At 35.3% G+C, this 26997-nt stretch overlaps 1 protein-coding gene across 5 annotated transcripts; it reads right to left on the bottom strand.

Annotated features, from left to right (window-relative positions):
• Window positions 1-1451: 1451 nt before the first annotated feature.
• Window positions 1452-26386, bottom strand: beta4GalT7 (beta-1,4-galactosyltransferase 7). 5 transcript variants are annotated; one of them, XM_067081498.1, is made up of 10 exons: window positions 26219-26386; window positions 22843-22954; window positions 19975-20107; window positions 18917-19043; window positions 14894-14987; window positions 13212-13435; window positions 10585-10731; window positions 9410-9539; window positions 7593-7676; window positions 6709-7144 (listed from the first exon to the last, which is right to left on the bottom strand). In XM_067081498.1, the coding sequence occupies exons 1-10, from the start codon at window positions 26236-26238 to the stop codon at window positions 6956-6958; spliced, it is 1260 nt and encodes a 419-aa protein (XP_066937599.1). In that variant the 5' UTR covers window positions 26239-26386; the 3' UTR covers window positions 6709-6955. The 5 variants fall into 5 exon arrangements, with proteins under 5 accessions (XP_066937602.1, XP_066937603.1, XP_066937599.1 ...); XM_067081500.1 differs by having other exon boundaries at window positions 22860-22954; window positions 26219-26359; XM_067081499.1 differs by lacking the exon at window positions 6709-7144 and adding an exon at window positions 7216-7447.
• Window positions 26387-26997: the final 611 nt, after the last annotated feature.

The following is a 26997-nucleotide window of genomic DNA, read 5'->3' as shown; positions in this document are numbered from 1 at the left end:
AACATTCATAAGGGTTCCTTATATCAGTTCGAATCATTCAGTTTGTTAAGACAAAAATATTCATCACAACTGCAACACTTCATGCATAAGGCTCTGGAGAAGACAAAATTTATCTATGTTATACGAGATGGTCTTACCATGAAAATGTAGAGCAAGTTCAGGACTCAAAACTACAGAAAAACGTCATACAGCATATGCAGTACACGATTATCGTGATTAGTAAACAAAGAAACATTATCTTTCGGTACTTTAGTGAATACTGTATATGTAATGAGAGTCATCAAAAAGTCATCTATCATTTGAAAGGTAAAGGCACCTCATCTAATAGTGTAATTAAGTGCAAGGAAGTAGTCATCCAATAGTAGAAATTCACAGTACAGTACAGCTATAGCAAAGATGTGAGTTCAAAAGTAGTGCTATCTAGTGGCTTCAATTTCAAGAGATAGGCAATTCAAGAACTAAATGAATAATGAGAAATTTAAATCCTTCAGGCAGTTAGTTTACACAATGGATGGAAGATTTGGCATATGGAAAATGAATGTTTATGTTCATCAAAATATTAATTGCTACAGCTAAAGAAATACAACTTACCTTAAAAGCAGATTTTCAATAGCAACATAGTATAAACATTCATATAAAGGAAGAAAAAATTGTATGTATACACAATGAACACACCTGGATAAATCATAATAATGCTACAAATATCAGGAACACGTAGCAATTGAAAAAAGTGTTTACAAGCTCCTTGGTCAAAAATATTGCTAGTATAAATATTTTTACGGAAAGAAACCTTGTAATGTTAGTTCTGTTACACCGGTTTCTGGCAATCAGAGTAACAGGTCACAGAGTAACTGTTATCAAGTAAAGACTTCACAATCTCTCACTTGCCAGTATCCATAACAAACCAACCGACATTAAAAAAGAGCAAGCCTGCAGTTATAAAAACTAATACTATCATCTTTATAATATACAACTGACATTTTACAAAATATACATCTACTGACTTCACAAAATATAAATGAAAACTTATTTTGTGGCTCATTATACAATATACCCTGAAACAACATGACTCTAGGACTATGTATAATCCTTTAATAAAAAAACAACATATTCTGAAGTTTAAACACCGTACAGAATGAGTAACTAATCACAGGGCTTGAATTTGAACTGCAAGAAAAGTCCAAAGCAATCTATTAGGAAAAATGCTCACAAGCATTCAATGACTTATTTCTACTTGAATAGCAGCTTTCTGAAAGGGATACAATTCAAGAATATAAAAGCTATTTTATAATTTTCAACATACAATGGACCCCCGTATTCGCAGGGGTTAGGTACCACAGCTACCCCCCCGGAATACCGAAAATCTGCGATATATTGGAACCTCTCTAAAAATGCTTATAACTGTGTATTTTAATAGCTAGAACCCCTGCGATATATTGAAACCCCTCTAAAAATGCTTATAACTACCTATTTTTAAGTTATTTTTGACTAAAATTTTTTATGATAAATAATGTATTTAGTCACAAAAATAACATGAAAATACAGTAATCAGTGAATATTTTTCGACGAAAACATCCACAAATTACTGAATTTCCTGCGATTTATTGAAAAATGTGTCACGGAAAAATCCGCAAAGAACTGATCCTGCGATTGCTGAACTGCGAATAAGTGGGGGTCCACTGTAATTTATAAAATAATTCATGGGAAGTTTGCTGTCAGAGTTAGTTGGTTATAAATGATTTGTTTAACCAGACCTCTGAACCCTTTTAGGGTTCTTCTCGGGCTGGGAGTTTGCTGTCAGAAATAATCTGGAAATTAGTTAACATAAGACTGGCATTTATCAGTATTTACAAATCTACATAAAAATCAATAATTCCGAGGTTAACTGCACATATAGGTGTACTAATCCAATTCACTGAAGTCATTAGTCAAAACTTAAAATCAATTGCAAAGTCAATTAAAATCAATTGCAAAATCAATAACTAAAATAACATAGCATAAAAACAAATTTCCATGCACCCAAGAAAAACTTATAGGCAGCATTTAATTCTTTTGCAAAATAAGTAAACAGTATCCCAAATACAAACTTATGGATTACCCTCTATGGTATCATACCTGAAATCTTAACAAATATTTGAGCTATGGACAGAGTAATTCTCTCTCTAAAAAAAAAAAAATAAATTCTAGCAGAAAACATGAAAGATAGCATAAAAATATAAACAAGTCTGAAAGAAATGTCTGATGCTGACTATCATTAACATGAAATTTCTGTGTGCTTTTCAATCATCAAGATAGTCAACGAATTTGGTTCTCATAAAAATCAATACAAAATGAAAAATGAACATTCCTAATGATACCAAAAATTGCACAAATTTAAAAAAACACTACAGTCAAACATTCTGTAAACTGATGTCTGCAAATTACTTCTGTATCTATACTAATACTGCAAAACAGCAGGAAAGATATTCGGCACAACATTTGAAATATATGTGTACAAGAAATGTACGGACGGACGCAAAAGCAACAAACTTCATCTCAAACAGTTTCAGTTATATGGCTAAAAAGAAACAATGAAATACTGTATGAAAACAAATCATAAAACTACTGAGTGGATATTTTGGTCTTCAGTGAGACAAAAATCAAGGTTATTACCTACAATGAAAATTAGCAGAAAGATAATTACTTCTACTAAAGTCTGATATTTATTCAAATACCAGAAATTACTTCTATTACAATTTAAAATCAGATGCTGTATTACCGTGTTTGCACCGTGATTTAAGAGTACTATTGCACTTCAGAATAAAATTACAATATTGTTAGAACAATAAAGTAGACTGAATATAGTGATGCACTAAAATCAATGTACTCAGATGCAACTATATAACCATGATAAAACCCCACATTGGTGTCACAATGAGAGTTCCTCACGGGGAACAAGACAGATAATTTTATAGATTTGTTGCTTTGATCCAATGGTCCTAGCTCAATTGATTTCTGCGTTTTACTTTTCATACATTCCCTTAGAAGTTCTTCTTATTCATCATTCTTGCCAACCACTTATGGGCTGTGAGATAATCTTTTATTACTATCTGTAAAATGAATGTTCAAAAAAGCACAACAAATACAGTTGCAGTGGTCAAAATGGAAAGTAATTTCTTTACCTTTCCAAAAAGAGTATTCATTAAAATACAGATAATAAATGTATATTGTTTTTGCAACTTGCAAACTATGATAAATTGACTTTCAATTATATACTAGTAAATGACTGATTAACTGTACAGTTTATTGAAATTTACACCAGCGAATGTAAGGAAGAGTGTAAAAGAAAATAATGCATATATTTTCATGATGTTTTCATCTATCCAAACCACACAGCCCTCTCTGGTACTGTACCTACTTTGCCCACTTCAGGGAACTAGTTGAACTATCCCCTAATGCCCTCCAGACAGTATTCAAATGATTTCACCTATAGAAATATTTTTTAATAAATTTCCTCAAGAATTTTCTATCAGTAACATCACACGACATCTTCAGAATCTCAACAACCGAGAATGTTTTGGCATTGCAGGAATTTCAAAGGATTGAGAAAAAATCCTTCAGGCGAGCCCAACGAAAATTTAGAAATATTACTCCCTGGTAATTTTACATTACTTCATTAAAATAATAACCAATGAAAAAGCTATCTTTCATGCAACCCACAAGAATTACTATTCTGTCTGGCAGTTTCCTAAAACTGTACATGAATTAATTTTATCAACTCAAGATTATAAACTAGATGAAATATATCATCCACAATAAAACACGATAGAGCAAACACTATAACGTTCTACATTTTCAAGATGCACCGCTCACAACAAAGGACAGTGCCAATAGTAATCTCTTCATAAAATATCATTGGGAGAACTTTAAAAATAGTTGCTAAATTTGTATTAAAACAACATCAACAATGGTCGTAACTACTTAACAAATGCATTAATATGCAAATAGCATGCACGCAAAATCAGGCAACATAAAATCATACACTATTATACAACCTGAATCATACTGTAAAAAAATGCCTATTTTGGATATGTCAATTTCCTTTATAAATTTGGCTACTAAATATAATACTTCAATGCTGCAGCATAAAAGAAAACATTCAATGGTCCATCTGATTACGAAACCACGTAACAAAATATGAGGGGAGATGGCAAAAGATCTATTTTCACTGTATATGCACTCTTTAGAACAATCTTGAATCATTTTAATCAACATTGCTTTGTATTCTTTTACCCACAGTATGGCCATAAAAATATTTCAATTTCTAGAAAGTTAATCCTAATAACAAATTACAGCACTAGCCTTGAACTATTTGAACTATACGACCTAGTTTACGTTACCGCTTGGCAACAATGATATACAGCAGAGAAAGAATTCGAAGCCTGGTACACTTTTTCCTTGCCTGTTGATAAGCTTACTCCCCCAATAAATAAGGACCTAAAGAAAATGGGTAATTCGTAACAGCTAAATGCAATATTATCAACAGCTTAGATGATTTCCGAGGATACGAATCCTAAAACATTTTCTTCCTTAACCTTTAGTTTCTTTCTGAGGAAAGTACATCATAATAAGTTGCTTTCTTCAGAACATTGTTTTTAAAACAACACAAGTTTTTACACAAATGCCCATTAGCCTGAATTAGCCTTAGTCAATAAGAAACAAAACCAGCTAAACTGGCTTGAATAGTTATAAGAGGAAAGGTTCCTCCTTGCTTGCCAAACCAGTAATCCACTGTTTGCCATCAACCATACTCATTCTTCTGTCCCAACTCCTATCTGGAACAGTGAGGAGAGGGAAGAAAAGCACTGAAGATTATGATTAGTGGATTTGTATAAATATTGGACTTGTTTTAAAAAGTTTCTAATACAAAACCCATTAATCACAATTAGTCTGAATCAAAATTCAGACGCTGGGTAGTAGAGCCAACGTCAGCCTTGGAAATACAAGTAGCTTCAGTGAGGAAGGATGCAATGGAAGACATATCCCAAGACAGTACACATGCCAAGAACCTGGTAAAGTTAAACAGCAGAGAAGAGGATGTTGTTACTCCTGAGAAACACTGAATGATGAACACCCAGGAAACTGTGGAAGCCAACATGAAAGAGAAATCTTCTAGAAACTATATGCCTCTTGAAGCATGACTTGAAGGTCCCCACTCAGCCATGAATTCCTGGGCCAAATGAAGTAGCCACAAAAATACCAACAGTTAGGAGGACAGACTGCTGGAAGAGGTATACAACCCACTAGAGTCAATTCAGGATATGAAAGGAATTGAAAAGCAGTGTGTCAATACCAAAAGAAAATCGGCAAAAAATCACAGGGGACACATAAGTGATGTGACGACATGATGCAACAGAACATGAAAAGGAAAAGCTCATCAAATCCTTAACATAGAAAATGTGAATGTGAAAAACATATAACAAGGTACAAATACTGGCAAAGCGCTTGGTGTAGAACTGGGATGCACTGCAAACATTGATGCAAGTAGAGCTAAACAGAGGAACGAGTATGGGTTGCAAGCTAGGCGTACAAAGTGGAAATTTTATTCTTTTCCTATACGAGTTGGTGTAGCTGCATCCATAACACAGTTATAAGGCTAATCATAATCAATGATTTCCATATACCAAATTTCTACTGTATTTCAAAGCTTGAAAATCTGAGAAAGACTTAAATAATTCTAGGCATTTGAAGAGCAAATTTCTGGGAAAAACTCTTTGGGTGCTCCTATAGCAATGTAATGGATTTTCAAGCCAAAATAGAGAATATCTGATATCAAAAGCCTTGAAAATACAAGATTATTTAAGTTCTAATCATAAATCTAAATACAGTATATGTGTTAATTGGAAGGTTTAGTGTTAGTATAGTCTAAATAATGAAGTCATCACAGTCAAAGGGTGCAACCTTCACTCAGTTTATTGATAACTTTCACTTGTAACAATTCTAGCACAACTAACAATGCATGTGATGTATCTCGAGTCATCCAGTGACAGACATTGAGAGGACTCGTTCCTTAAACTCTGGAAACTTTTCTTAACAGCTTTCTTTAAGCATAATTTTATAAGACTTCTGTACTGTGGTAGTTAGCTCTTATAATTTTCTTTCATGGACTTCAACAGTCTACAGTTCTCAAAACCATTGTATTCTACTAATGTTCTAGAAGAAAACCAGGAAAAAATGCACATTAAAGTACTGAGGTTTCGCAAAACTTCTAGAGCCCAGTCTTACTAATGAGGAATCTTAGTTTTGAATGTACAATAATGGTAAATATACCATTTCACCTTTCACAAGAGTGCACGAGTGGAATAAAAAAATAGTATTTATCTTTTTTGCAGTTTGGCATGTGACCTTTTTTTCTCCCTTTTAAAATATCATGATTATAGGAAATAACTGATTGAATATTTTGAAACATTCTAAGGAAGACGCTATACAAAGTAAAACATGATATACACTTGAACATCAATGGAAAAATTTTTATGGCGACAGCAAAATGGAAGCTAATACTTTCTGTACATTATACCCTGTGCAAAGTGAAAGCAACTCACTTTTTATACAATATTCCACACTCACCTGACTTCTCAGATAGTGTGTACTTACATAAACCTTACAACCAAATAAGATCTACAACCAGATTTTGTAATTCTAAATGAACCGGCCAATTCATGACCATTCTTGTGCCTAAAGCTTTTAATGCCTCCTGTGAACAAGATGTTCTCAAAATATCAGTTCATTTTATCTAAAATTTTCTCTTAATAAAAAATACCAGCTTGCACAAATAACAAGAGCTAAAATTAAAAGATTACATGTAAAACAATAAATTGTGTTTAAAAACTAGTGTCTTGCATACTATACTTTGAGTACACTACTTTTTCTAAGAACAAAAATAAGAAAAAATAAAAAGCTCCAAGATGGTTAGTACCTAACCGTCTTGGGTTATATGTGTTTTACGATTCAGTTTTGGTACTATTACATCATCAGACTTTTCTGACTTGCGTTGAGATCTTGGAACATTGCCTACATTTTCAGTGCAATCACACCATGGAGTCACGTACCGGTCGCACTCCAAAACGACATTCAGGACAGTAACTGGGGCACCCTGAATGGTCACCTGTCAAAAAGAAAAAATATACCTTAGCCTTACAAACTTTCAGAATTCTATGTAAAAAAAACATGGGGATATATACTTCTACTTACACATATATGATACATTCACATATCAGTGGAAAAGAGAAACAGTTACTGAAGAAGGGAAAATCTTGTAGGCAGTGCCCGGTTAACAGCAGGGATTCCATTCCCGGCCGAGTGCCGCTAACTGAAAGTCGGGGATAACAGTGCTGATAAACCGCTTACCGACACCGATAAGCAGTTTACTGGCGCCGAAAATCTGGTTACTGGCTTCGCTAGCCAAGCACTGTAACATGGAAATGCCATTAACCAATGCCGCCGGTAAGCGGGGACTGCCTACCAGAAAGGAATAAAAATTTAAGCCAAAATTAGCAAATTCTAGGATAATACTTGCCAACACAAGTCAGACAAATAGATAGTGATGCTCTTACCTCCCTGAAACTCAGAGTCCATGAATGCACATGCAAACTGCTGCCAATCCATAAACAAAATGGTGTCTCTAAGATTTGTGAGCACTCACAAATGAAAAATAAAAAGAAATGCACGGTTGAAAATAAAGAATAGCTCTCTGAAAATTACAAATCACATAAAAGTAGTTATTCAAATGAGAGGCCAGTTGGCCTTGCAATAAAAACTACCACTTGAGGATACAATGCTAAAAAAGGATGAAAAACTAGAATGAAATCAATATGAAATAAGATGAAAGAATGCAGAAAAATGAGTTGTAAGCTCTTGGCAATACTACAGTGCAAAAACAACCTGTGGAAAACTGTTCACAGTGCTCAAACACGAGAAAGTGAGTGCTCAAACACAAGAAAGTGAGACAGGTAATTAATGGATACCTAAGGTTCTATATACCAAAGGCACAGAGGGCTACCACACAAAAGCCTGCATTGAGTCTGGATATCTGAAGACCACAAATGTGGGCTGTATAAGAGCTATGGGTTTCTGGTGAAACCCAGTACAGTTTACATGAGAGAGAGAGAGAGAGAGAGAGAGAGAGAGAGAGAGAGAGAGAGAGAGAGAGAGAGAGAGAGAGAGAGAGAGAGAGAGAGAGAGAGAGAGATATGAATATTTGTTTTCCTACTGTCGTGATGAAATCACGTCATCTAAAATGCATTTTCTACAGTCCTACCTGACTGATCATCAAGACTGCGCCCCATGGCAGCCTGCTGGATATTCAGGATAACTTTCCTCGTTCGTAAAATGACAAGGGGCAGAACACTGGACTTGGTCCTTGTGTCACCTGCTTTAATGCTATTTGTCAAAGGGGCCAAATAAGTGGAGTTATCATAACCACTCAATTTCACAATCTCAATGCAACTTACCTTTCTGGAGGTAAGTGTAATGCAACTAATACCTGCACTGTTATTCAATTTAATTTACTATTTAGCTGTTGTGAATACCCACTTCTCTCCCTATTCCCTCCTGGTACCTGGAAGTTGATGGCATAAAGACAATTCTAAGGTATTGCCTTTTCTCACAATATTTATATGGTTTCAAAGTCAGAATGTTTAAAAAATACCCATAGCTATATCCACTGTCAACGACATTTCAGCATCTTTTTTCCAGGATGCAATTCCATTATCTGGAGGAATCCTACATGCAAAGGAACATTGCTATTGTACTTGATTAATATTTATCCTGTAAAATCCAATTGGATATACTTTTAACGCTTTGTGTCTCAAGGGATGCTACAGAGGTCTAACAGACAGATAAGTTTCATGTCTTTCTCCTTATCTGACTAGATCAGATACTCAAAATTTTACAAGTAAAGGGAACAAGTACAATCGGGACCATGTTTTCGAAGGCAAACTAATTCTTCAACAAAATAATCTTGTGCTGCATGATGTGAAAATTATAGCATGAAGGCTGAAGGTATGTTTCAGAGGACATCAACGACTGTCTAAGGTGAGTTTCATTACATGAGTTGCAGGCAGCAGTACACCCTTGAGGATGACTGCTCTGTGAAGAAGTTATGTCTCTATCTCTTCAACAGGCATTACAACTGCTGATGGGCTGTGCGCTCCTGCCTTTTCACCAACCAAGCAACAAGCTTTATTCTGTATTGAACAGTATGCAAAAACCCTGAATTCCTATGGCAATGTAATTTGTCATCACTACTTTAATACTGCAAAACCCTTTAAATTCCTAAATGTTCATCCTACCTTTCTCTTATGTTTAAGAAAAAACAAGCCTGGATGCTATCTAAGATCTATTTAGCATGAAAAAAACAGCATTGCCTTACTTCCTTTATGCTCTGAACATGATATCGAGTTGTTGACAGGCCTGTTTCTCTATCACGTCTTCTGGTGACTTCCTGCTGATTGTAACATTTTATCATGTCACGTCTTCTTACACGCCTGTCATGGATATGTCTGAATTGGGAAGAATTAAGAGCTGGTCATGAATATGTCTAGAATTATCAGATACACAAAAATAATTTTATGAGAAAAAATATCCCTAATTAAAATATAAATTTTAAAAATAAAATTCAATATTTACATACTTCTATCTTTATTATGATAGCTGAATTCCCTGTGCAAGTGGGAGGATGACACTGTGAAACAGCATAAAAAATCAAGTTCATCTTGATCTTGAAAAGAACAATCTTTACTTTTGCACCGGATACAAGTACCATGTCCATTTATACACTTAAAGAATAAAGCCAGGCATTACATTCTCTTATCTTAACAAAACCTCTAAGACTTAACACTAACTTCCTAGGAAGATACGTTAAATAGCGAACACATCCAAAGAAATCCAAACAAAGCCAGAAAATGATCCTGTTTGCAGCAAAAGCCTTTGTTTACACAGCTCTCTCTACTACTCCACCCTCACTTGATGGCAGGAGACAAACTAAAAACAATAGATGTTCAAACCAGCAGTTCACCAAGAAGGGATGGGTGTATGGAAGGTATAAAATGTACGATCCTATTAATTAGTTCATTTTTCATGCTGTTTTACACACTGTTGTCCTCCTGCTGGCATGGGGAATTCAGCTATCATAATAGAGAGGTAAGGTTCACTTTAAAAGTTTTCAACTGCATTTTTACTAGAAATCTATGTGAGCATCAAAACTGTGAAGTCAAGCAAGTCTTTAGCCTTGAAAACTGGAAAAGATTAATTTAACATCATTAGACTAAGGAAAAAAAGAATCAGTTCACACATAAATCGTATATCCTACACAACTTCAACACAGTTCACAGGAAAATTTAAGAAAATATAATAATCATACTACCAGAACTTTTCCTGTGAGGTCTAAAAAAATTAGAAAACTATGTTGCAATTAATCAAGTGGCAAAAAATATTGTCTAACTAGTGAAATTGTATACAAATAAATAACGAGGCAAAATTGGTCATAAATGAAAATAAATTTACATGCAAAACACGATAAACAGTAATTACATAGAGACAACTTACTTAAACGTGTCCTTATTGCCGGTTGTAAGATTTCCAGGCCGATGCACTGGTAAATTTGCTTCTTTTAATCTAGCAAAGAATTCGTCGTCTTCAAGTCCCCAGCCCCAGTATTTATTGCTGAGGCCATCGACCAAACGAAAATCTTCCCTGAAAAGATTACAGTACAAAGTGAGAATAAAGCACATTTAAAGATAAAACTGCTTTACTGAGTATTTCAGAGCAGATGCCTCTCCAACAAATAAGAACTATTAAGTCAAGGCACGGTATGACAAAATAAATATAATTGGTATGAAAAAAGTAATAACTGTATACCAGTTACTATATCGTTACAATCAACCTACCATCCCTTAGAAATAACCATCAAAATAAAATGTAATGTGTCCCCACTCATCTATTTTTCTATGCATAACAGAAAATCTACAGACAACATTTCTCATTTAACTAATCACAAAATCTTAAAAAAGTAAATACAGAGCAACACCAAGTATTTCACATAAGCACAGTGCAACTGCACAATTACTTATAAACTGCCATCACACTGGATGAGATGGGTACACTAGCACCAAAACAGTTGCTAAACTCCTGAGCAGAACAAATGCATACACTAAAACCAAAGGAATGAGAAAATAAGGATTTGCAGCCAGATCCAGAACCTTAGCCCAAAAGCAACCACTCCACAAAATTTTTTCTAAAAACACTGAGCATTTTACATCTGGAAAAATGCAAAATTTCTAGTGGAAAGATGGATTTTGATGAAATCTGGTGGAACATTCATTTGGTGTGGTTATCGTCATTACTCACAAACAGTTGATCATCTGGAGGGGTTACCCTTGAAAAGTATCACAGTCTCATCAAAATCTGTTTGTCAATCTTCACATAATCCTGCTAACACAGACATTAAAATAAGCCGAAGAATCCCAACCCAGTAAATGTTTTACCCAGTTTCAACGAGACTCATGCAACAGTTTTCACATTAGTAAAAACCAAAATAAACTCCCTTGGAGGTAAAATTTACAAAAAAAGAGTACCACTCCTGTATATAAAAGAACTGATAAAACAATATGCACCACATGGCAATTAGTGACACTACTCCCAAATTTCTCCAAGATCTTATTGTAAATTATGAAAGACAATCTATAACCATGCATATCAAGTGCAACTGAAAACTGCTCATCTCTGCTAAAAGTTATACAACCCACCCCCAAAAGGTTCTGCCTTTCAAAAACTTACATTCCTGTCTTTCCATACCCTAATCACATGTTGCCAGTCACTAGGCCCACCTTTATAAAAAAAAAATTCCATAAAAATCTACAAACAACTCTCAAGTACTCCCATAAATATACAAACACACCAAACCAAAAACATACTCTAAGTTCCTACGTCACCTCTAACCTGTTAAGTATGCCCTTGATTTCATTTTGCACACTTGCATCATTCATAAATTATGCAGACAAAATATAAAGTCTATGTCCCATACATTGTAAAAGTTATGACCAAGGTTAAATTCCTATCTGACCCTTAAACCATCTGCTATGTCAAAAGTTATATTCCTGTCACCAGGAAATTTAACTAGTTCTTATCAGTCATGAAGCCTGACTTTGGTTAAATTTTGTTTGAAAACCCACCTAGCTTTCAGTGCAATCCTGTCAGCAAGCTGACTGATGAACAGGCATAATCTCCTTGGAAGAGGTGAAAATAGTAGTACGAGACTTTCTAAGTAACTTCGGAAAAAGAACATCAATAACTCAGATACTCATGATCAGGCAAATAACTGAATATATTGGGACTATAGCAAAGACTTACAGCCTCTCTTTTTAAGACTTAAAACAGGTCTATAATGGTCACAACAGACCCTCCTTGCAGAACACAATACTTCAAATCCTGTTACAATGTGCTAGAAGAAAAACAAGACTTGAGCTTAAATTGGAAAAAAGGGAAAGAGTTCTATGACTACGACATGAATGCCTATAGTCCCAAATGATGTGCATATGATCTTAAAGAAAAATTTATTAAGAATTACAACAGCAGGTGATCTTCAACTTAAGCCACACACCAAAAAGAAATGAGGCAATTTTTAATTCAGTTATCAAACCTTAGCTATTTTATCAGGCAACTTCCTCATGCACTACTGGTGACCACATAAAGGGTGGTCCATCACTACCATCACTAGCAACTTTATGTTAGATTTTCCATTTATGGCATTAGACACACTATCTTTTTTCTTATGTTATCTGCCCGAATTTCTTCCTGCTCCAGGTAACATTATATAGTATGCCCTTTCTTCTTAAGACATGTAAAGACTTTCTCAACCCTTGAGACCTCATATTATTTTTTAACATCTTGCCAACACAACTCCAAGATAACTTTCTCATATTATTTAAGTCATAAAAAATATTTTTAGCACACCACCAAGCTAAAAATCTTAAGACTCCCACTGAGCTGGCCTCCTTGTCTGTAATATGATCTTCCAGTGGAGTATTGTAAGAAATCCTGAACAAGTCTTATCCCCTCAAAATAATGTCTTTCAATGTGTATCAATTACTTTCTAATAATAACAAAAGTTAATGAAAGGAAGCCTTCCATCATCATCTAATAAATAAAAACCTTTTTTAATTTGCAAACTTCACCTTTTAACTAGTAGAACACCGCCAATGAATGTTGGATAATGATATCTTGGATGGAGATGAGGAGCAGCCACGTGGAATGGCCCATCATGTGGAAATTCATAAATGAGAGCATGATTCATTGGCAAAAGATCCACATCATGCATTGCAATATAATCACAGTCTACAGCTGACTCTAGGAAACCGACATTCAAAAGTGACGCACGATTGAAACGGAGATTGTCAACCTGTAACAAAAATGCAAAAAATGAATACTTTTTATATATCAGTAACAAATTTATTTTCTAAACTTTTTAATACAAACTTCTTAGTTTAATTACACTACACTGAATAGCTCCATGCAGCATCAGCTATGAAAATGGGATAGTAAACAGGTGAAAGTTTGTCTGTCAGGTCAGTATTCCTCAAAAGTGGTAACTCTCTTCAAAACATGACAAATATCATTGTCGCTTCAGTGAACTGAAGAACAGGCATAAAGATTTAATCAGCTAGGCTAGATGGGAGGAACTCCTAGTTATATATCTGGGTCTAAATCTTATGAGTACCACATGGGTTGACTTTTATACCTCAAATAACTCAGCATGTGTCACCTAGTTTCTTTAAATTGCTCATATTCAAAGTATGAACTTGATACACAGTACATGAGAAAGTTTATATCCCTTAATAGAATGTAATTAATATAACTGTGTTAATCAATATATATGGTGCATTATATACCTACTAAAGGTTTCAACCAATGGTTTACAATAGCCTAAACCACAGTAGCTTACATATACAAACACAGTACTGTGAAGTTACAAAAGAAGGGAAAATAGGTGGGAACTTAGGGTTTTATATCCATAAATTACTGTAAAGTCTATTGTTTATAAGCATCTCCCATGTACATGGTGCTTTGTAGTGACAAGGTAGGGGAAGTAAGGCTATGAAGTTAATATTTTACACCCAAAGTGTTTTTTCACCACATCTGGATATTTCCATTATCCAGAAGGGCCTTGGATGTATTATTCAGGATAAACAGAGGATTACTGTTCAGTTAATGAGTAAACATTTAACAAAGGTATAGATGGCATCTCCAAGATGCCAGCATGAATCTAATTTGCACATTTCTAATTATTATCATTATATTATTAAGACACTTTAACCAGACCACTGAGCTGACTATCGGCTCTCATAAGGCTGGCCTGAAGGATTAGGATGAAATACCAGGTCTAAGCCATAGGCCTAGAACTGGGACCAAACAGGTCATTCACATGATGATGAATGACTGAAACTGAAATTTAAAAGAAAAAACTGTATAATGAACTTGCTTTTACAATGAACATGTGCACAATAAATACATCTGATCGTTTCCATACATACAAAAAAATTAAAAATAGAATAAAATTTCAAAAAAAAAATTACAAATTAAAATTCAGAATAAATTACATAACATTTTAATTCTTTTATTCATTAAACAAAGCTTCAAATCTTATAATGAGCAAATAACGATAAGAACGAGAGGGTAAGTGTAATGGACACTGCCAGATAGATACACGGATAGACACAAACAAACAAGAGAAAAACTATAGTTCCAAGATTTTGTCAGCAGGGGGCTAATTATCAGGAACAGGAAAAGTAAAGTGTCATTAATACATTCCATTACAACTAGTGAAAAACAACTATAAAAAATACAATATTATAGTTACCTGATTGATAACATATATATGATGATTTTTTTTCTGAGAGTTCAAAAATGCATGAATATGAGGAGCAAATTCCATGAGCTCCTCAAATCTATCCCTGAAATATAGGAGAAAATATATAAGGAAACATGGAATGAATATCTTTGAAAACACAGTCAATATACACAACAAGTGGGCAGTCCCAGTTATGGGCGGGGGTTCCGTTTCTGACAGCTTGATGTAATAAAAAATCGGCAATAACCGGAAATCAACGAATATTGATGCCAATAAGCGACAACTCTACCGACTCGCCTAACGGAGAACTTGGTTATTGGTGCCGATAAGTAGATATCAGTACATATTGGCGCCGAAAATCCAATTATCGTTGCTGAAAAAAAGTTATTGTTGTTGCTAGACGAGTGCCGTAAAACCAGATTGCTGATAACTGGAAAGGCTTTTACCACAGACCTGCCAAAGTCCAAGCCTGCAAGCATAGACATTGATTCTGATCGGTTTTCTTCTCCTTCTACGATTGTGAGACTGCCGTAAATTGTTTAACTGCTTTGATAAATGTGCTACCACTCTATTCCTACTCTTTCACTCATTTTTTTCCCCTCTTTCTAAGACTAATGTTCAGATAATCCATGTTGCATGCTAAGGTAAGCTAGAGAACAACAGATGCAAGCAGACTCCGAATTTCCTTGAAAATTTGTTTTCTTTATACAAAAATATGACACACAATATACTCCTTCCCTCCTTAACCCTCAAAAGCCAGGCTAAGTATACATCAACAAAACTCTTAGACCAGGCAAACTTGAGGTCGGCCAGTTTAAAAAAACACATCAATAGAAAGAGAAGACATAAAAATGCACATGTATACAGAAAATTCTAAAAAATTTTCTGCACCTACCACAGGAAGTTGAAAGTGGATATTTCTAACCCTGCTCATGGATTCTGCTGAGACACTCACAAAAATGCTAGCTAAACACTGTAAAATCACAATTACAGCTAACTTTATATTGTAGCATATGAAATAAAAATAGCAACATTCAGTGAGTACATTTATGGACAAATGTATCCAAGATGTACTAGGGACAGAAGATGTATTTCATTTCCTTAAGAAATCTTATGGGTGACCATTATTCCATTACCTCACTGTGCTGAGATCTCAGTGTTGTCTTAAGAGTTACCATATTTTACAAGCAATATGAATGTTTTCCCACAAATTTCATTCGAAGTTCATGGTGAGAAATAATTCTCATGTGATGATTGCTGGACCAACACCATTTTCTAATACTGCACCTTGTGATCATTACTGGACCCAAGGGGTTAAAATAAAAAATATGAATGCAGCATCTTCTAATTAAACCTTTGTAATGTAGATATAAAAAACTACATTTGTATCTTTTGCACTTGGATAACAATGAGCTAGTCCAAATTCACTCATTCTCACAGATGAAATGAAACATCCACTAATGTTGCAATGAATTACTTTAAAGTGTAGAGTGTTTTGGAATACGACTGCCTGACAGATGACATGAATGTCACCGCAAAAACCTGAATGCCTGGAATATATATGATATAATTATCAATTCTCCTACTACATGTTGTTCATTCTTGACAAATGACCAAATATCTCTGTTCCAAGAGCTAATGCAATGGTAAAATCAGTGGACTTCTTGATGTCAGTACCAAATTCATTTTTATTTATAACAAAGGTCATTTTCTCAGTTTATCATTACCACTATGGCTGTTTAAGCTTATCATCCTTGCTACAAACAGTGCAGCGTAATAGTCCTTTGTGAAATTCTGCCACTCATCTCTTTCCTGGGCTTTCAATTCAACACTCTGTTACTCTCATCTCCAACATCCTGCCTTGTAGCTCTCATCCAAGTAAATCAAGTTCAACAATATGCATAATTCATTGCTACATATCAACATTTGTTTCAAATTCGTACCAATGCAGAAGTTTCTGTGACTGAATATAACTTAGACAGGTGAAGCCAAGTCCATAAATTTAATTACAGCAGGCCTTCTCCCCATAAAAGGGTACAGTTTTATAAGGTTAGTTAGTTAGTTATAAATGATCTGTTTAACCAGACCTCTGAACCCTTTTAGGGTTCTTCTCGGCTGGAAAAAAAAGAGGGGGGGAAAAAAGGGGGGAAATTATATTTTATTTATTAATTTAATTTTAAGAAGAGAATGATATTATTAATTGAAAAGTTATTACCTTCAGCTAGAATACCCTTTATTGATTTATTTTGTAAATAAGTATTTCTTTCATGCTGCCATCTGGGACAGTCAATCAAGATATGTTTGATTGTTATTGGGATGTTACATTTTTCACAAGTTATTGGATTTGTGTGCGGAGTTGACATCAGATGACCATGTGAGTCTGGGATGTCCTATTCTGAGTCTTGTTAAAATTACTTCATTAATTCTTTGTTTTTGGGTAGAAGAATGCCACTTTTTAACTTCATTCTTAATTTGTCTTAGTTTGTTTTGAATGGGTATATTTGTCCAATCATTTTGCCAGTCGCTATAAATTAAAGGTTTAACTGATGCTAGCAGTGAAACGCCATTGCATTTCACAATGGGTATGTTTCACACTTGATTTCCCAATACCAAACTTTTATTTATCTTCAACTGTCACCATTAACAAATAAAGTCCCTAATAATTTTACTTATAAAAAATCTTTTTTACTACAAACCCAGGATTTACATTAGCCCAATTCGCAGGTCTTTACAAATCCCAGTAATATCCTTCCCAAATAAAAAGATCATCTCCTGGCTGACTGTTATCACTGCACAAACAAGCCTTGGTACCTTAGGTTTCAGCTGGGGAAGAACCTCACTTCTCATGTAATCTTATTATGGCTGCTGAAAGATTAGCAGGATTTGGTGGTGAGAACATAACTGTAAATGAAGGTTTTATTGTAAATGAAGGTTTTTATTAAAAGAGTAAATTTTGATCTATAGAAAAAGTAAAATTTTTCAACTTACAACCCCATCAATTACTTTAGTCTGAATCATAAGTTAAGGGGAAAGATTTTGCAGCTGCAGAAACTTCAGAATTAGCTTATGAGAAAGAATGGTCCGAGACTGTATGGGAGTGTGAATAACAAGAAAACGCAATGTATGATAATGAGGTACAGTAACAAGGACATAGTAGAGGACATTACACACCAATGCAGTGGTTACTAATAATTCCTGATTGTTCATCAGTTGCAAGACTTCAGCTGCAAAAGAGATAACATGACTTGACAAAAAGCCAAGAGTCCAACTACCTGAAGCTGAAGTAGGTCATTGGTATTACAGTGTTGAAGGATCAAAAAAGGATGAGTCTACAGTAAGTGTGTGCCATCTCCCTTGGATGTAGTATCACTTCTGGAAGTCATAACCACTGACATTTGAGCATGTCCACCCAAAGATAAGACACAATGATCGCCCTAGGAAAGTAAAGGAAAAGAGCATATGAGCATTAAACTGCGTAAGATACTACCAACTGCTACTATTTTCTAACCTACCATCAGACCTGAAAAAGGTAATGAAGTCAATAATGTACATGGTTTGGTTTCTACGGGCATCCTGTAGAAAGGGCAAACTGTACCTGCAACCAATTATTCTCGTCTTAGAAGTGTTCATGGAAGGAGGAAAAGACACACCCAGGAACAATCTACAATCCAGGGAACCTAAAATCTGTCTGACATGATGGTAACTGGATGGTCTCTGCTACTATTCATAAACTGAAACAAGAGTATTTAGTAATGGTCCTGACATTTTTCAGGCTGCGAGTAACAACAGTAGGTCTGTTCAGCCCAGGATTCTGAAATGCATCAAGGCATCAAGCTGGGTTATTAAAGCTATAACCAATTTTGTTTCTGGAACAGCTTCAGTAGAGACTGTATTCGTTCTTTGAAGTTGATGTGAAACATGGGTTTGTATATGTTTTGCCTTCTGTACCTGTGAACACTAGGCAACTATCCAGATATATACTTAAATAGAATCAGTATCTGTCAAACTTAGGTAAATATTCCAGATACATACCTAAATGGAATCAGAAGAGCCATTTTGTGCTTATCAGATGGGAAAGGACCTGAATTACCAGACGCAGAGTGATCACTGTAAGAGTGGTCCCCAAGGGCAGAACGTTCATTATTGCAGTCACACGGAGCTGGTTACAAAGAGCAGATGGTGAGTAAAAGAAAATCATATCTTATCATCACAACCACCACATTCAAAACAGGTAAGTAAAATAATTCAATCTGGGTAATAGCAAATTACATTACTTCAAAGAACGACTGACAAAAAACTAAAAAAGAAATACCAGAAATAAGAAATCAAATGTCATAAAAACCTCACAGCTTTAACCTGAAAGAGCTTAATATAAAAGACTAGAGAAATACAACTAAAATGCTGAGATAAATAGCTAACGAAATTGCAATCAACTACTTTATTTGACATATAAATAGACAGAAAAACAACAAAGGATGTTCTTAGTTCATTACTAAAAGAAATGTGTACAAAATAGTGGAAATGCAAAGCTTCCTGGAAAAAAGTCACCTGGACAACGGATGAAAAGTAAAATACAGAATGCAATACAGACAGGGCCAAAGGGTTGCTCCAAAAATCTGAATACCACCTAAAGTATGGCGCGTAAGTCACACAGTAAAAGGTTCCCCCAACACGTGTTTCTGGTATCACACCAGCCACATTTTCAAGCTGCATACTGTCGTCAGCTTAGCCTTATGGGCATTTTGCTTTGATGGTAAGGTCAGCTATACCAACAGAAACATAAATGAAAATGCTATACACATAAGCTTAAATTCATAATAAAATAAACTATAATTTATTGTTCTTAAAATACCATGAAGCTAAAACAATATAAGAAGGGATTTCAGTATTCTGCCCACAAAACAGGTTGAAGACAGTACACTAAATAACACTAAATTGTAAAACTGCAAAAAATGAGTTATCTAAAGTTATATAGATTATCATAAAGAATGCAGCAAGGAATGCAAAACGATAAGAACCTGGGTGGCAGCACCCAGTTAAATACATCTTACATATTACATACTGACAAAATTATATGCATGGAATCTTACCAGTGGCTGGAGAAGGAAAACTAACAGTGAAGAAAAACACCAAGCAGATGACAAGACCCCAAAGCAATGGCGCTGATTTTCTCATCCGGAGCATTGCACTCAGTGCTGATGTCATTTTCGAAAAGATGGAAGGCTGAAAAATATTCAGTTTAAAATTATCTCACAGATCCTTCTAAAAAAGTAACTGACATTACAAAATTCCTATAGATGCTCTTAAAGATATACAAAATGTATACACATTCATATTCTTTGAAACTAACATTGAAAACTTACAATTACAGTGCTCATAGCACTTGAATTGTCTAAACTACTACAGTATTTTAATAACCTTACACCTGTGATCTACACTGGCAAGCAAGAGGGGTTTTTATACTTAATGTTCCACCTTGGAAATGTGAATTTCACAAACCGATTACTGCTATAAGGTCCCTTACTAGATCTCCTTCAGACTCAGCCTCTATACTAAAGGGAGTCTCACTGAAAAATTTCAGTGGGTTCAGGTCAGCCAACCCAAAGTCCTAAGCCTTTATTCTGGATACAATAAGATGCTACTGCATTACTTCAGTCAGTAGTCTTGAATACTGTAGAGAAAACTGTTACTTTTTTCATGATGTTCCAGCTTTCCACAATCAACTCTACTTATCTCTATAAACCTGTTTTAACAAAATAGACTGATCTTAACTGCCTAACTAATTTTACCTATAACCAAGTGTTTTACCCTATATCTACTGTACACTTGACATTCAATTAAAAACATGTATCAAAGTTACACTGCAAATTTGGCTTCTTGCAATCGTTTTCCTTTCTTCTCAATCCTGTTTCTATCAATTGAAATTTTTTTCTATATTAAAAATCCTAGAAAAATGTGTCCAGATCTTCATGCAATCCTGAGCTTTGAGGAGTTACTTTATTTTCTCACTGCTTTGCAGAACCTCAGCACCTAATTTTGTTGACTGCCAATTTCAAAGTTCTTTAAAAATGGAGAAAATATCCAGAGTCAATACCTACTTTAAATCTAGGCCTCTTTCATCCTGTATACACAGCCTGTCAATTCCTAGTACAAACAGAAATGGGCAAGTGCCAATACTTGATGTATACCAACTCTAACTTCAAACTTTTCTGTCTTGCCACAGGCTGTTATTACTGCTGATGTTCAACCAACCTACTAAACTTTTCTTGTACTTTCCTCTTTCTTAAATACCAAAACACTATCTCCCTTGGTATTCAATCGAATGTCTTCTCTAGATCTATAAATGCTCAGTAGAGCTTTGTTTACCTTCCAGTCTTGTTTTTCTATAACTATCTTATTGCAAGGACAGCATCAGCTGTACCTCTCCCTCTAATGAAACCATACTGCTGTTCACCCATCTTCACAAATTCTCTTACTTTCTCAACCTGTATCTTTTCTAAAATCTGCAACAAATGTTCAACGACTCTGATTCTTCTAAAATTATGTCACTGTCTGTCTGTAACCATAACAGCTGTAGTGTTCTTACTGACTGTGATCCAGTCTCCCATGGGTGTTTAGTCTTCATCGTTGACATGTGATAAAACTGTCAGGCAAATGAATGCTCACAATTATGGAAATTATCAGAGCCTGAGGGCAGTCTCTTGGTTTCCAGCATAACCTCAGCCTTGAGTAGAGTCAGTTTCAGTCTTTAGTAGTTTTCTTAGTCTCGTACTTGACCCAAGTCTTGTTCTCAAACCGTCTTCAAGTCTCAGGCAATATCACTTTTCAGTCTTTACCAAGTCCTTTTCTTACTTTTCAGCTATTCATCCACCCATCTTCAACATGTCTGCCATCTCTGTGGTTTTTACAGAGTCCCAATCCTACTTAGTAGGCATACTGTGCGACCAATCACACTTGCAAACCTGCCCAATGATACCTCTGGTTTAGAGAACCTTGGAAAACCCAAGGCCAGAGTGCAGAAAATGAGTTTCAAAAGCTGTCACAATCTTCCACAGTTGACTTTCTGCAGTGTAACCCCATTGATGATGTTGTAACAACTTTCCATTGTCTGTGTATCATCACCTTAACCCTATTTGCTTTGATGGCTCTGGGTCACAGGAATCACGGAACAATGATTCAGATCTACTCGAGTCAACTCAGTCAAAGGTGCTTCCAGACCAAAAAGACAATGAGTGGAAGTATTCAACCCCAGAATCTGGAGGAGAGTGATATAAAGTGATTTGCAGACATTGTTTTCTTCCCATTTATATCGGAGTCTCACTTTGAATGCACTCCATGCTTTTCAAGACCAAGACAAGTGTCTTCCACGGAGCAATCTCTAATCCTGCAGAATGAGCAATAGGATGTGAATCTTTTTCACAGGAGGATGCAATTTTGCAACAGTGTCTCTTCAATAGCAAGGCATGGGCAAATCACAGCATTGTCTCAAGGAATTTTTCCGCTGCAGACTCTCTGAAAGTTAAGCAGTGGGAGGTCTTGGCTAGCTCATATGCACAGAGCTGATAATTTTCAAGTGGTAATTCAACATCAAGCTCTTTCACAACTATAAGTCTTATTGCATATGGAAAATGAGGTCTTGTTGTAAGACTTATGACGTCACTCATGTAATTACTAAAACTACATGAACAGAAGTATTAACACACATAAAGAGACATTAAGACAGTAGAACAATAAGAAAACTGTTAAAACTAAGAGCAACAGGTAACTATTGCTCATTAATGTACCTAGCCAGGTGTAATACAAACTGGAACAGTTTAAAACATTCCCACAAAAGTTACAGGTCTTCATATGAACAGTGGCTATTACTTTCATTTAAGGTAATTAAATTCTGAAATGGAACGGTGTCAGTACTTCTTACTTGGTTAAAGTGTTAACTGTGTTTAACATGTAGGGCTCACCTGGGGTATATTCTTACTAGAATTAGATAAGGAAGGTAGAAGTTTACTTGATTTGGCCTTAGGGAATGATGAGCCATGGCGAACACACTTCCTTACATGCGATTCATCCTGCCTGTAATATAAAAAAAAAAAATTAGCATAGGAAAATGAACGGCATACAGTTTACAAAAGTATTACAGTACTGCACAATTATAGTATATCTGTTGTTGAGTATATTATTTTGATTTACAAAGCGCACGATGTTCCTGCACTTTTTCGCGAAGATAGGTTCCAGAGCCCACCGCCAAAATGCAAAATCCCCTCTAAAAATGCTTATAGCTGCCAAATACCCTGTGCCCCTTAAACTAAAATGCTTATATCTTTCTATTTTATAAGTTCACTGCCTAATTTAGTAGTTCAAACAAAACTATACCTTAAACTATCATACTTCAAACAAAAATACACCCCAAACTATCATCCAAAAACACCCTATGTCATCTTAGATTAGTACCCTTTTACAAATGTTACACTTATGTATATAGTATATGCCCCCTAAAATGCTTATAACAATGATTTATTAATTTTAAAATATTCATATTCATAAACACTTCAAAATATATCTATACAATGTTTAATACAAATTAAATAAATCTTTAATACCAACTAAATGAACCTCTTACAAAACGTTTGACAACTAATCAAGTTACCCCTATATACATAAGTATAGCAGTTTTCTCGTGCTCATGACTAAATAAAGATTTTTATGATAAAATTAATTTACAGCGTACTTACAATGTAGTAATGTTACCTACAAAGTCCCACCCGGCGGAAAAGTGAATAATGTGCTCCGCAAAAATCCGCAACAAAATGAAGAGCGAAAAAGTGGGGTAGCACTGTATATTTCCCTCAAACATGTCTAAATTTATACATTCATAATTAACATAACCTATAATCTACAGTTATTCTTGATTAAGTAACCTGTGACTTTCACCATGAAGAGATGTAAATCAGCTATCCAGTTCAAAATTAACGCTAAATTAATTGAATACGCGGTATACCTGAAGAGACACCATGGATACAAAAATATTTTACTAAGATGTAACTCATTGAACAAACTAATTAAAAAACATTAACAGAACATAATATTAGCTAAGTACGCAGAACATAGATACTTTCTGACAACTGGACTGAATTCACAACAACTAGATTATGACAAACAGAAGCATGACCTATGTTACAACACCCTGAGCATAGGAAGGTGAAATTAGATTTGAAATGTTTTAAGATAATTAGTGTGACAATTCCACTTTCAATATGGATGACAAATAACAGCTTCACAAATTAAAGAAGTCAGTTTCCAAAGAACCTTCACCTTCCATAATCTCAGCTGGTGTTAGGATTGTAAGACTATTTTCCATAATATTAGCTGGTGACTGTATGAAAAATTCTTCCCCACCAAGAACATGTCGCGTGCTGTGAATTTTTCCAGCTACTTATCTTAAGGTCTGTCTATTTTTAAACATTAATGGTGGACAAAACCACACATATCTGGGGACCACACTAGGAAGCTGAGGATTTTGGGTCTATAAAAAAGTGAAAACTGCAGATGACAAAGGTATGCCGATGTCACTTAACACATATAATGGCGTATGAATGTAAATTATAGTCTTTTGATAGCTTTACGTGTAATTTTCATGACTTTGACATTCATTTCCATTACAAATGTTTAGTTAACCAAGAGATGAACCCAATCCATATGGAACAAGCCCACAGGGGCCATTGACTTTATAATAAAATGATGGACCAAAGCATAAAATTATGGTTCTTGAGCAGGGAAAAACTAAAAGTAGCGAAATATATGGGCATATTATCCTAACCTACGGTATTGAATCCTACTTAATTGGACCCCTAGACCCCCAGCCTTCCCTGACCTTGGGAGTGAAATGAAAGATGCAACCTTACCTAACTTTCCAAAAGATAATATAGAACACCATAATCTATCAGACTCAGGGATGAACGTAAAAATTTCTCATATTACCTCACCTGTACTGCACTATATAGTACACATTTTTCTATAGTGTTTAGTCAGAAAATTATATTGATAAATGACACCTTTTTGTGGCCATCTCCTTTACATTTAACAAAATTAGATCATATATATTTCCTAACTTTATCTTTCCTCAACCTAACATATCTTAGTGGGCCATGCCCAACAACGCCTGGGGTGGAATTCTCCGTGGCACTGTGCATACCAGAACATGCGTAACCATTCTGCAGTATTGCCAAAATTTCTGCATCCCACTTATGTCTTGTTACATAATCTGGTAGAACTACAGAACAGCTCTGCATGGGGTATTACCTTGGAAACTGGCTTTTTCTATAGTACTTTGGTTGCTTATCAAGAATTTAAGGTTGTTTTTTGTCAGGCAACCATAATTAACCTGTAATTAACCTTAGAACTGATATGTTATTATATGCTGGCCATCCTGGAATGCTATTGTGCATGCGGTGTTATAGGGGAGCTTTTGGTAGAAAGTGGAGTTTCCTTCAACGGCTAAGTAATATGGCCTACTAGGATAGGTTAGGTTAGGGTACATTAGGTTAGTATAGTTCTTTTTTATAACAGGTTTCCTTAGCCAATTCCTTCTTGAACATATGGTTCCCTAATGTCTTGTGAATGCGAGAAACCATTCCATAACAACAACATGACAGTCCGGTCTTTCTCCCAGCGATTTCCCCACCCAAAACCCCGCGTTCTCAAAGGGTCCCCAACCATGTTGGAAAGATATGAGGTTAATAATAACTGACTGAAAATAAACACCATCTCCTTCATCTGCAAAACTAGAGGTATAAGAAAAATCAATTTCCAAGGTAATAGTCTGTGCAGACGTATTCTATAGTTTTACCTTATCTTTCATTAACCTAACATATCCTAGTGGGCTATGCCCAACATAGCCTGGGCTGGAATTCTCCGTGACACTGTGCATACAAGAACGTGCGTAACTATTCTGCAGTATTGCCATAATTTATACACCCCACTTATGTCTTATTACACAATCTAAACTCTGTGAAGACTTGAAGGCAATGGGCTACTCAAAACGTCCCAAAACTGACTGTTAAAGGGTAGGCCAGTCTAGGCCTGCTTGATAGGACACAGGCTACCTATTTACAATCCACCAGGTCGTGTTAAAAGTAAAATGGGCCGCACCTAAAAATTAAAATCAATGACCTAAGACTAGAAAAAAACCTATAAAGCAACAAAATGTAACAACGGCACCTACGATATATAAAGACATCCTTCCGTACCCAAGGTTTACAAAAGGAGGTCAGGGTAACCAAAGGGTATCCTAACCTCGTCCACGAGAAAATAGGATACGTAACTGGTTTTTATATTTACCTGTATTCTAATAATGTCATTCAGTTTTGGATTTGTTGTCATAGAGAAATTAATATTAATTACTGGGCGTGAACTCCAAACGAGGACGTTTTCGCCGAAACTGTGTCCAATAATCTTCGGTCAATCGAGACTTTTGTTTACATCCTCCTCCCGGAGCCGTTTTCTACTAACGGAAATGAGCCGCGAGGATTCGTTCCACCGAACTGGGTATCTTACCAAATTCATGTGCTTATTTCAACTGTCTTTCTTATCTCTTCGTTTATTATGATATAAATATCTTTTTGGGGGGTGATATGTTGAATTTTTCTGTGCTACAGAAGGAGGCTTACTCCAGTTTAGAATGACTCTGTCAGTTTGGGCAGTAGGAAATACTCCCAGTCGACAAAAAAAGCCATAATTTACAATCTGGAAGCATTATTTGATTTGAAGCTCTTGATTATGATATATTATGCACTCATTTTTCTTTTACCCAGCGGGGTATACATAAATCTACAAAGCTAGTACCAAACAACGAAAGGCAAATGAACAATTTGGAATCCTAAGTACACGGTGCTGGGTGACTCTAGAGGTCATCTACATCAAAGTTATGTAACAGCTAAACAAGACAACGCTCGCAGTAACGCAATTCAGTACGAGATACATGTGAGTGTCATGCACATCAAAATATTTATGCACCTTTAAAACAAAGGAAAAAAGACTTGGGTAGTAGTTGTTGTAGAAACGCGAGGTGTCTGCTTGGGGGAGTTTATAACAGAATCTTTCAAAGACAACTTAACCAT

The sequence above is a fragment of the Macrobrachium rosenbergii genome, chromosome 37 (genome assembly GCF_040412425.1).
Source record: "Macrobrachium rosenbergii isolate ZJJX-2024 chromosome 37, ASM4041242v1, whole genome shotgun sequence".
NCBI classification, from domain to species: domain Eukaryota; kingdom Metazoa; phylum Arthropoda; class Malacostraca; order Decapoda; family Palaemonidae; genus Macrobrachium; species Macrobrachium rosenbergii.
Note: the sequence above shows the minus strand (reverse complement) of the source record. Positions and strands in the feature narration are given on the sequence as shown.